We start from the raw sequence: 12,653 nt of genomic DNA on the forward strand, positions 1-12,653 counted from the left end.
CCATGTCCCTAAGCACCACGTCTACACATCTTTCAAATACGTCTAGGGATGCTGACAACCACTTCCTTGGGCAGCCTGTTCCAATGCTTGACAACCCTTTCGGTGAAAAATTTTTCCTAATGTCCAGTCTAAACCTCCCCTGGCGCAACTTGAGGCCGTTTACTCTCATCCTATCACTTGTTACCTGGGAAAAGAGACTGACAGTCGCCTGAGGTGATTCTCCCTCTCTACTTGGCTCTCGTGAGACCCCACCTGGAGTACTGTGTTCAGCTCTGGGGCCCCCAGCATAAGAAAGAGCAGGTCGAGAGGAGGGCCATGAAGATGATCTGATCGGGGGCTGGAGCACCTCCCCTATGAGGACAGGCTGAGAGAGTTGGGGTTGTTCAGCCTGGAGAAGAGGGCACCGGGGAGACCTTTTAGCCACCTTCCAGTACTTAAAGGGGGCCTGCAGGAAAGATGAGGAGGGACTCGTTATCAGGGAGTGTAGTGATAGGATGAGGGCTAAAGTTTTAAACTGAAATAGGGTAGATTTAGGTTAGATATTAGGAAGAAATTCTTCACTATGATGATGGTGAGGCACTGGAACAGGTTGCCCAGAGAAGTTGTGGATGCCCCATCCCTGGAAGTGTTTAAGGCCAGGTTGGACGGGGCTTTGAGCGAGCTGGTCTAGTAGAAGGTGTCCCTGCCCATGGCAGGGGGTTGGAACTAGATGATCTTTAAGGTCCTTTCCAACCCAAGCCATTCTATGATTTGTATGTCTTACTGCATAAAATATATTGTGAATGCACTGCTGAGACTGAAAAGTTAATTAAGTCCATGGAAAATAAAATGAGATGTGAATGTAATCATTAAATGAGTTTTTTGTCTATGTCATAAACTGACACACATTTTTTCCAGACATTGAATTACATGTACTGTTTTTTTCTTCCTCCTCTTCCAGCAGAAAGGCACAGGTTAATTGGTCGTGCACTGGACCGATAGGTCATTATATTAACTTACGTTATGCTCAGCCAGGGCAGAAGAGCCAGAGAGCTTGACTTGACTTGCACCTTCCATAACAGTTCACTTTTTGTGAGTGGAGAATAGTACCACTAAAGCAAGCAGTGTTTCTTACTGCCCACCGAACATTAAATGACCGGACATTATTGCTTGCAAGCAGTTGTTTCAAGTCCTGCAGGACTGCGATTATATTTTCTGGTCATAGAGTAAATGCTTTTTAACCGACTCTTTTATTTTTATTTAAAAAAAAGGTTTTATGTAACACACCAACTTGTTTCTTTTCCTTTTAGTAACAATGCGTCAGTTTGATCATCCTCACATTGTGAAGCTCATTGGAGTTATTACAGAAAACCCAGTTTGGATAATCATGGAACTCTGTACACTTGGAGAGGTATGAAAAATCCTCATGCAACTTTGGTCTTCTCTCTTAGCTCACAGATACCTTTACAAAAGACTGAGAAAATCACTTCTCGGTACTAACGCAAAGGCACTCTCCTCAAACGTTATATCATACTTGTTTGTAGAATTATGGACTCAGAAACAGGAGTGGCAGAATTTGACCTAACTCCTCCACTGAGAGAACTGCATCAGCTCATACCAAAATGATTTAGTCATAGTTTTCAGAGAACTTCAATTGTTGTTCCAGAGTGAGAGCATGACCTGTGTCAAGATGATGATAATGCAATATCATTTAAACAGCATTTGCAAACATACCTTCTAGAAGTGAAATTATATGGTACATCTTTTATTCTTCTGCGTTTTCCCTTGGAACGCTGAATTTCTTAGGGTTTTTTTCTGTACAGTCTCTGCAGCAGAGACCCTAGATAAGATGACTTTCCTCATTATTATGTCTTTTAGATGAATGGTTTAAACAAAACTAGATCTCAGTTTTTATAATCGATTTGTTTTCTTCAAGCTACGTGTTTCTGAAAATGTGAGCTGAAGTGATATTTCATACTGCATTGTAAGACAGTCATTGTAACTATCAAACTGCAATATGTTGTCCAAGAAAAAAAAAAAGGCAGAAAAACCTATAGTGGAGAAGTAATTTTCTGTCAAAAAAGGACAGATTTCCTTTCCAGTGCCCAGATCACTTTTCCAAGTCTTGTTTTAACTTATAAGGAGAATCTAGTGCCACCTTCCTTTAGGTCCTAACTGCTTTATACTAGGAATATAGCTTATAAAAATTCTGCATCAATACTGGCTACTCTGAGCTAAATCCAGTTGTTTTAGCACACATAGATTAAAATTAATGCTTCCAAAACAATACTGATCTAATCGGTGTTGGGATTGGCCATGTACTGTTTTGTTCTGAGATTACTTAGGCCAAAAACGTGTGCAGTTCTCAAGGGAAGAATGCGTAAAAAGTCCAGGAGCGCTTTTCCTCTGGAACAGCAGCAGCGTATGCTCTCAGTCTTCAAAAGGAGCCTGAAAGCAATGCACAGTTTGTTTGTTTGTTTGTTTGGCTAAGTTTTCCTGTAGAAAAAACTGCTTGAATTTAACCCAGAGTCAAATTTCTTCATGGCAAGTGATTTTCTTTTCTCATCCAGTCTTAAGGGGAAAGCATGCCCATTGATTCTCATGTAAACTTTACAATTTGAGATATGCCTTGTTCACATTTGTTGGGGTTTTTTTGTCCTAACTTCTTTCCTTTTTTTTACTTCTTCGTGCGAAAAGTTGAGATCTTTTTTGCAAGTAAGAAAATACAGCTTGGATCTGGCCTCTCTGATACTCTACGCTTACCAGCTTAGCACAGCACTTGCCTACTTAGAGAGCAAAAGATTTGTACATAGGTAAGATTTTATACATATATATGTGTACGTGTGTATTTTTATATGTAACTACTTGAAATTTTAGGGAATACAAGGTGTCCTAATTTACCAGATTTTTGACTGGCAGTATTCTGGCTATTAGATACACTTGCTCAAGTGAAGACAAAACGCTTACAACACATAGTTGGATTCTTTGAAGCCTTCCTTTTGTGTTTCTTTTTCTTGACTTACGATGAATGCATAGCAGCAATACTTTGAAACTCCTAAAATCCACTTACCTGTTTTATGTCCGTCTCCGTATTAGTATGTCATTTTTTCAGATGCTGCCACCAAAATTACACCCTTTTCAAGAGTGACACCTGCTGGCTCACTCCGAGATTGACTCGGAGATAGTGCCAGATTTTAATCAGAATAGATTCCAGCTGAGTTGTTGCTTTGTGGTTACAATATTTTTTAAAGCTGTAATCTTCCAAATACAGAAAAGCAAAACAAGGGGCAGCCGGCTTCTTAAGTAAAGAACAGGGAAAACAAAATATTTATAAAATACAAGTACTGCCTTAACCAGAAAGTGAACCTAAATTTCCTTTTAGGTGTGTTTTGAATTTCATTTCCTTGAATTTGAACATGAGCTTTCCAGGGAGAAGAGACTGGCTTTAGCCTCTTACTGTATGCAGTTAAAAGTTCACAGCACTTGTCAATGTTGTGAAAATGAAAATGTACCATTTCATTTTGAACTTGAGCATTTTATTTGTGTTTAAATACTTATTTTCAAATTCTATATATGTGTTGTATATATTGTACATACAAACACATGTATATGTAAGTATTTGGTATGTGTGTGTATATAGATATGTATATAAAAATGTAAATAACAGACCCTTATGATTGTTACAGCTACTTGAATTTTGGCCAAGTAGCTGTTTATTTTTAACTCTAGCAATAAAATTTCGAAACACGATTTATTCATACTGTAGTGAAATGGGAGAAAGTAGCACCGCTCGGTTTGCTGTACTTACTTCACTGCTCAAAGCTAAATCTGTCAATACTTAGTCAAGCCTGTCGAAATCCAGAATCAGCAGACACATTAGGAGGGTTGTTTCACCTGGGGTTTCACCTGGGAAACTGCAAGAGAAAAATGCCCAAGTCTTTTCATAATCCCTGTGGCATCACTAAAAACTGAGCACCTTATCAGGAAGCCTCTTACAGGACTGAGATCTTAAACCAATTCCTTACCTTTGCAGAGTCAGGAGGCAGATTTTCTTCTTTCCATCAATTCTAATTGCCAAAAATTGTTAGCCTGTGATGTTTAAAAAGATGAAGAATAAAACTTTCTCTTCTGATGTTGACATTGATGGTTATACTTTTGGATGACAGCTATTACTCATAAGGATCAAACGTACTCAGCATTTCTGCAAGCTTCTCAGAATCAGTAGACAAAACGTAGTCGTCTTTTTCTGTACATGCACACCCAAACCATGACTGGAAAAATAATTCAGTCCTCTCAAAGGCATTTGATACTTATGGGTTTTAATAATTTTTTTCAAATTATATTTCACCACTTTAATTTTTAAAATGACTACAAATAATGTCTCCTCTGTTTGGCAGGGATATTGCTGCTAGAAATGTGCTGGTATCTGCCACTGACTGCGTGAAATTAGGTGACTTCGGTTTATCCCGATACATGGAAGACAGTACTTACTATAAAGGTAAGTTGACACTCTGGATCCTTGCAGGCCAGTTAGAACACAGTTGCTTCTCACAGTACTGAGTTTGTTGTCAAAAGGAATTAACCAGATTTTCTTGGTCCAGCTGTTGTATTTGTACAAAAAGGCAAGCTATTCAACAATATAATTGATGGCGGTAAATTCCTGTATGTACACTTACAAAGAAGAAGTCTGATTTAAGTTGCAAAAAGTAGGAAATTCACGTGTAGGTAAAATTCTGCTTTTTAGGACAGGCTTATAATGCTTTCTTCACTATTTTTAGAAGATTATCTACATTTGAGGCTTTTTGAGATAATATTCATATTCATGGCATAATATAGGTAGCCTACAATGAGTTCAAGGTTACCTACAGATAAATTTTGACTTTGTTCTGTCATTGTATGCTGCATACTTCAGATGCCACTGGACTGTGGAGGTTCAGTGCAAAAAAGTCTTGGAAGCCTACTTTTCCCCCCATTTTGGATGGAATACTGACCTTAAGTGGCTTCAGCAGCTGTGAGATGTCCTGCAGTGCCTGATAGGTGGGAAATACAGCAGGAGAATAGAGATTACATGTAGGGTACCAAACAGTAGCATTTTAAATCTGGTGTATATTATGAAACCATGTATTCATAAATCTAATCTTCAATGTATTTCTAGTTCCAGTCATATATTTTAACATATCCTTTATCTGTCCCCTTACACTCCATTATGTTTCCTCGTTTCATTTGTCTCGTATCACTGTGAGCTACATGCCGTTGTTTTAATTGCTGAGAGGAGAAAGGGAATACTTTTGACGTGATCATTTCTTGTTGTGCTTTTGGGGTTTGTTGTTGGGGGCTTTACTGGGAGGTTTGGGGGATTATTTTGGGTTTTGTTGGTTCTTCTTCCTGTTTTATGTAAGGCCAAACAACCTACCCTTTTTTTTATGAATCATTTAAAAACACCTACTCCCTTGCTGAGGTTTTGTGACAGTTTCAGATTCGGTGCCAGCACCTCCTTAACTGCAATAGCTGCATCTTGAAATAAGAATTAACTTAAAACTTAAAGGAGCTCAATCAGTCTGAATATTTGGGCAAAGTGCTGCTCTTCTCTCTAGATAGAGGACTACCAGCAGAACTGGTCAGACAGTGCAGAAATCCCTTGTACAAAATTTGATAGTTGAAGTGCTTCACTGGAGATGGGTTTTGCCTATGAATTATTTCACTGAGAACAAAAGCTGTGTTTGAGCTCAGTAGTAGGAATAAAAGCCTGCCTTTTCTTGCCTTCCCTGTAGCTTCCAAAGGAAAATTACCTATCAAATGGATGGCTCCAGAGTCAATCAACTTCCGACGGTTTACCTCAGCTAGCGATGTGTGGATGTTTGGTAAGTGAATACCAAATGGTGGGGTTTCTTAAGTGTTCTGTCGGAGAAGTTCGATGTTTCATTTTAACTACTGTCAATGAATATTTTCCAGATATTTGGCACTGTTTTTTACTGTACTTTCTGAAAATACATTTTCTTCCAGCACATTTTCCATCTCTGTATTTTTGTTTCCTTTTTCTACTCAGTAAGCCTAAAGTTTCATATGCCTTTTCGCCTCTAGTAAGAAGCTGACAGAAGTGAAGGTACAAGGAAATTAGGTTATAATCATAACGGAGATGATTTTTTTTTTTACTGTTGTTTTTCCCTCTGATTTCTTTTTGTTATACCGTTATTTTCTGTTTCTATTTTATATTTTCACTTTTCTTCTATGGTGATATGCCTGCTTCCTTGCTTAATGCATAGATCAGCCTACATGATGTCCTGCTTCCAGATCTTTAATGCTAAATTCCCACTTACTTTGTCTTTCATAGCTCCTGCTAGCTTACAAAATATGACCAGAAGCTGAGTAAAAATAAGGGTAAATGGGAATATCCTGAAGCCTTGATCTTTTTTCCTAAATATGCAAGTTTTTATGTGAATCTGATCACCTGTGCTCAAACTGGTTCAAACAGCAGGTCTGGACAGACGGAACAAAGATAGGCTGTGTAAAGGAGCAAAGATGCTGAGACTTGAAATAAGAGCAGGACAGACAAGTAAGGGTTCACCCTCTTTACAAAATAAAATTTGAATGTTTTTAAGTGAAGGGTATGTGAATTTTAGCAGGTTTATAATAGTTTGAAGAAAACTGTAGTACAGTCAGAGTTAGAAAAATGAAGTCTATGGAACATTCTGGCCAATCCTAAACTGACAGACCATTTTTCCCTTTCTGCTTTTAACATAGTTTCAACAGAAACTGTTTTATTACATAGTTTCAGCACAAAAAATTTGGATCAATGCCAGTGTTAAAACACCCTCAAAGTGAAAATGCGCTCTACATGTCGAAACAAGCCAGTTGGAACTAGTCAAAGGGAAAAGCAAACACAGCTCATTCTACCTCATAATAAAGTAGATTTGAATATGAGCAACCATTCTGATTTATAATAGGTAAAAGGTAGCCAAACGTGAAGCCAGGCTGCCGTGAGCCAGCTGTGGGTCATGCTTCCTCATAAATAATTCAGGTTGATACTGCGTGCGTAATCCTACTGCACATCACTCCTCTCTGCTGCCAGCCGGTAAGTCAAAACTGATTCCCAAGCTATACATTTCAGAAGAAATTGCGTTCTCAGAAGAAATTGTGTTTGGCTGTACAAAATTGGGGTTTGTTACTTTTTTAACAGGTTTTGTTGTTTGCTGACACTGGGGAAAATTTTTTTGTGTGTGTTTCTTAGGTGTGTGTATGTGGGAGATCCTAATGCATGGGGTAAAGCCCTTCCAGGGAGTGAAGAACAATGATGTGATTGGGCGAATTGAGAACGGTGAGCGGCTCCCAATGCCTCCAAACTGCCCTCCTACCCTCTACAGCCTTATGACCAAGTGCTGGGCATACGACCCTAGTAGACGACCCAGGTTTACTGAACTTAAAGCACAACTCAGGTAGGGTTATACTTCTGAAAGGTCATTTCCTTGTTCAGAAATACTTATTTTCACTGTATCTTCTGTTACAGTATTTTCTTTCCATGGAAAATGCAAGACATAGGCTGTTAAGTTTTATCTTCAGAAGGCCAGGTTGTTGGTACTGTTTTGGAAATCTGGACCTTATCTGTTGGAGAAAATTAGACTAGGCAATAAATTCAAATAACTGGAAATATGACTCACCTTTCTCTCCCAAGAAAACCTCCAGATTTTACTAGCAATTTGTTTATAATTTTAGCTATATATGCTACAATCCTTGGGGAGGGGGGTAGAAAGAATTTCGAGTGATTACTTAATCAAACATGCAGTGTACAGTTTGGGGGTAGAAATGTATCTTTCCTAAATAAATGACCCATCAGGTGAGTGCTGTTGAAAGTTATTTTCATAACATAAGCAGCACACTAGTTGCCCTGTGGCAGCTGCGTCTGTGCAACTGCGGAGCCTGCAATAAATGCAGCGTCATTAACTAGAAATGCCTTTGTCCTTTGTAAACCAGGATATAGACTACCTTATGTTTATCTTGGAATAAATGTGAGCACACGCTTTTGAGACGAGTCTAAATTCACACCCTAGTTTATTCTGCAATAATTTATTCCAGTGTCCATATGTCCATTTCACCAGCCACAAAATGGGAGGGATATTTAAACTTTGAAACATCACTGAGATGTTGTATAGACAAATTTGATACTTGTGACCACCTTTAGGTTTTTTGAGTGCTCGGTATCTATTTTGCCTAAGTCAATATAAGCTTCAAATAATATGTAGGTATTGGCAGCAAACTTTTTAGCAGGGCCTGTTGCGACAGGACAAGGGGGAATGGCTTTAAACTGAAGGGGGGTAGATTTAGACTAGATATAAGGAAGGGTGGTGAAACACTGGCACGGGTTGCCCAGAGAGGTGGTAGATGCCTCATCCCTGGAAACATTCCAGGTCAGGTTGGACAGGGCTCTGAGCAACCTGATGTAGTTGAAGATGTCCCTGCCCACGGCTGTGGGGTTGGACTAGGTGACCTTTAAAGGTCCCTTCCAACCCAAACTGTTCTATGGTTCTATGATTGTACACTGTAAATCCACTCTTGGATTTGTTGTAATTCATTGCCAAATTCTTCAGTTTTATCTTACGTCTTGTTTCAAAGTTGTGCTTTGTGGCATGTTTTGTTTTCATAATATCATTTTGTGCTGTCACTGGATGTTCATGGTTCAAGATAATTCATAGGTGGTTAAAAAAAGGGACAATTATGATGCTGTTTCAGAGTTGCTGTATGGATAACTTAGCTACCTTTAAGTTTTTTCCTACTTCTTAAAATGTCATACGGTTCCACCATCTGTTACTCTGGGAGCTCCTGTGTAGACTAATAATTTACATAGCCAGAGGAAGACGTAGCCCTTTTCACAAAAAACTTATGCTGTGGACTGTGTGGAGTTAACTGCAAAGGAAGGAATGGTAAAGCTTGGTAGGGATTGCAAGGAAAAGATATGACACGGTTGCGTGATTTGGGTAATAGGTGGAAATTGGCAGTTCACTTGCTTTTTCTTTTTTTTGGCTCTGGAAGAATAGGATTCTTTTAAATTTCCAGTCAGATTGTACTGATAACTTACAGCTGACTGGCACAGAGGAGAATGAAGCCCTAAAAAAATGTGACTAGGAAGATGGCTATGGTGTGTAAACCCAGGCAGGGAGAGTATCTCACCAGCAAGGGGAGAGGATGAGTAAATCCAGAGTAAAAGTAATTGTGTTGGGGGGTGAAATAAATGTAGGCTGTAGTCAGAGAGAGAGTGACGGCAGCAACACTTACAATGGCATGAGTCTGGAGGGGGAGAGGGGGGGAAAAGTGAAAGACATGGAATGGTATTGCCAGACAAACAGGATAGACCAGTGCCCAAGAGCCTGGATCTCCTCAGAAATGCACAGCCAAAGGGCGAGAACCAACACTCATGACATGCAGCAAGGCAAATTCTCATTAGTTACAAATCAAAATGTTTCCGAGTACGCGTGGGTAAGCTCTGAAACAGGTCCCCCAGAAAGGCTCTGGAATTTCCATGCTGGGAGACTTTCAAACATTAACTGGAAAAGGCTCCGAGCAACCTGACCTCGCTGTGCATGGAGCCCAGCTTTACCAGGAGATTGGACTCAAGACCTCCAGGAGTCCCTTCCAACCTAAATGATTCTCTGATTCTAGATGAAAAATGCACCGAGGGGGGTGGTTTTTTGCTCCTCTAGTCATGCTAGGAGATTTGAAGCATTGTTTAGAGGACAAGCTCTCTCCTGGGGCCGCAGCAACCCTAAAATCCAGTTTTTACTCTCTTCTCACCAAAGCAGAGAGTTTTCTCCAAACTGGTGACCTTTATCTCCTGGAAGTTAGGCAGCACAGTCGTCCTTAGGGCTTCTTTGTGTGGCTCACAGACAGAGTCAGCCTCTTGTTGGAGAGGTTGCCAATTCCCTTATGATGAGGCGATCTTAGGCAGCTAGGAAAGATTGTGTTTCAAAACTCAAATTCCCATGAACTTGCAAAAACAAGCCATCTCCCTGGTGGCCTTTTCTGTGTGGTGTTGCTGCTGCTCGTTCTGGATCCTATCCAGGGTAGTCTTTTCAAGCTGGGAGCAGACTAGTTGTTTGCTTGAAGCCAATGATACAGCACCGCAACATTCCTCTCTCTTTTAATGAGAAAAAGTCCATGGCTTTGGGAAAAAAACTCTTTTCTGCATCTGAAATAGCACTGATGGGAGCATAAGCATTTCATGTGTTCTCTGTTATTTGATGCTTTTCCCATTTCATAGTAACATCTGCTTTGCACAAACTTTATTTTCAGCTGCTTGTGCAACGCAAAGATGCTGATTTCTGTGGAATTTATATAGAGTTATTAGGGTAGTAATAAGGCTTGATATTTTATAACATTTGATCTGGCTATCTGGTGGATAGGGATGAGTTAGTCTTCACAGCAAACACAGAAACAAATGGAGGGATTGTGGATTTCCAAATTTAATTCCTCCTTGCATCCTAGGTCCCTTTTTCAGTTTTGGGGGGTGGTAAGTCAGGAAAGTGAGGTGCTACCCTGCTACTCCTGCGATTCTGTCACTGACTGGGCCAGAATTAGAATCTGGTATTTAATCAGGAAGCATGTGTTGCCTTGCTGATTTTGTGTAGAAGAGATTTTCAGTCTTGCACTACATAGTAAATAATATGAGGCCCTTTGCAAAATGTTTATTGTACCCAAATCATGCAATATCACTTTCTCAGCATTTCTCCTCAGAATGACTCCTAGCCACTTAATGGAACTGTACACTTACTATACTATATTTGTACACTCACTATAACCATAGACTCATACATGCTTGTATTATTTAGTTTATACTTACGTTCAATATGCTGCAGGTGTGTATTGCTAACGTAGCACCAGTATACTCACAGGCTTTCTTATAAGTCAGCTCCCAGGATTTGTGCTTGTGAGTTGTGGTGCCTTGAGTGTCCCTTTGGTTGGTAATTCCATTAAAACTGGGGGGTTTTGCATTGGAGGTTAAGTTGGATTTTAATTTTGAGCTTTCAAACTAATGTAATTGCATGACATTTTCATTGCATCATTGAATTAACTTCATATAAAGTACCTATTGCTAACGCTTTGTCTCTACTAAAAATAGCAAAATAAAGAGCAGTTGTATCACTGCTGCGGTAAGAGTGCGAGTCTGGCCCTCTGTTGGTCACTGATGAAGCAGCACAGGTTTTAACAGAGTGGATGACCCCACTAGCATCCCAGCGCTGCAGGTCACATATTAAATACAGCTCTAAAAAGAATGAAGAAAGAAAGAAAGAGAGAGAGAGAGAGAGAGAAAGAGAGAAAGAAAGAGAGAGAAAGAAAGAAAGAAAGAAAAGACTTACTCATGCTTTTGAAGTCTGTTTTTATTACAACAGTAAGAGAATTAACTGATGAGAACTGGACTTGAGCCTTCTTGTGTCTGCATTTGATGTGGGTATTGGGATGTTGCTTGTAAATAGAAGAAACAAAACTGGTAAGAGCGAGGGTAGTTTGAGTCCTCTCCTTTCATGGCATCCTGCCAAAAAAATATTTTGGCACATACCTGAGATACATGATGGAGGTTGCAAAATGCTTTGTTAGCCTTTTGCTCTTTGACAGTGACCATTAGGAATAATCTCTATATGAAAGTGCTTTTAAATTAGGGCAGTATGGGAAAATTGTTCATCTGCATCCAGCTTTGCATTTCTGATGGCCAGAGACCGCAGAGAGGGGAAAAAAAGAAGCTTCTTGTTCAGGGTCAGCACTTACTGTTGGTTCCCGCACCACCATAGCAGCAAACGCTGGTATTGCTGTGCCTTTTGAAATGTGAAGATACATTTTAGTATTGCAGATAATCCTACACTGAAGCTCCCAGTAAAAGTTTCCTTTTGAATGTCACAGGCCAATTTCGGAAAAAGATTCTTTGTAAATTAAATAAGTTTATCAATTATGCCAACATTTAATAGTTGAGATTTTTCATCAGACTTAACCTAGCCAAGAAGATGAGTTAAGTTTGTTTGTACTACCTCAAGATTTGCTAGGGAAATCATATGAATAGAAATACTTCTCTGCTTGCTCCTCTTTTCTGCTAAAAATATGTGCAGTTTGGGAAAATATGCCTAGATCTGACTTTCCTGACCTTCTGCAAATTCTAATAAACTGTTCAAAGTACTTAAGCAGCTGCACTGAGAAAAGGTCAAAAATATCTCTTGGCACGCTTTTCCTCTGTCTATGGATTGGTCTTCCCTTTGTAAAAACAAAGACGTTTCTGTGAGTCATTTATATTCTTTGTGCTTTTTCGAGTAATGCTTCTCTGAGGCATTTCTATTTTATATTCTTGTCAGCAGTACTCAAGGGCATCCAAGTACAAATCCTGCTGCATCTGATCAGCCCTTTGACCAGGCTACTTACTGGGTTGCTGGGGAAAGGACCTCCTGATGACACAGGCGACGAAAGAGCAGGGTGGATGAATTAGAGTTGTAAGGCAAAAAGCTGAGCCTATGTTATGAAAAACAAGTCATTTCAGTAGAAATTTGTCATTTCCAGCAATATGATTGAAGTTAATGGTATTGTATTGAGTACAGTGACACCACAGATAAAATGGCTTTGATAGCAAGGCAGATGGGTTTTGGTGTTTCATTCCTTTTGATGGAAAAACAGGACTGGGCTGTGACAAATTATACCCATGGCCC

The 12,653-nt window shown here is 39.5% G+C and overlaps 1 protein-coding gene across 10 annotated transcripts in view; it reads left to right on the forward strand.

Annotated features, from left to right (window-relative positions):
- The window catches only part of PTK2 (protein tyrosine kinase 2), a 215,895-nt gene that overhangs the window by 169,626 nt on the left and 33,616 nt on the right, over positions 1-12,653 (forward strand). For all 10 annotated transcript variants that reach the window (XM_009285068.1, XM_009285070.1, XM_009285071.1 and 7 more), the window contains 5 exons: positions 1,290-1,390; positions 2,677-2,792; positions 4,377-4,477; positions 5,751-5,840; positions 7,208-7,412. In XM_009285068.1, the coding sequence (XP_009283343.1) occupies positions 1,290-1,390; positions 2,677-2,792; positions 4,377-4,477; positions 5,751-5,840; positions 7,208-7,412 (613 nt within the window). The remainder of the gene's footprint in view (positions 1-1,289; positions 1,391-2,676; positions 2,793-4,376; positions 4,478-5,750; positions 5,841-7,207; positions 7,413-12,653) is intronic.

Source organism: Aptenodytes forsteri, unplaced genomic scaffold (genome assembly GCF_000699145.1).
Source record: "Aptenodytes forsteri isolate BGI_AS27 unplaced genomic scaffold, ASM69914v1 Scaffold182, whole genome shotgun sequence".
NCBI classification, from domain to species: Eukaryota; Metazoa; Chordata; class Aves; order Sphenisciformes; family Spheniscidae; genus Aptenodytes; species Aptenodytes forsteri.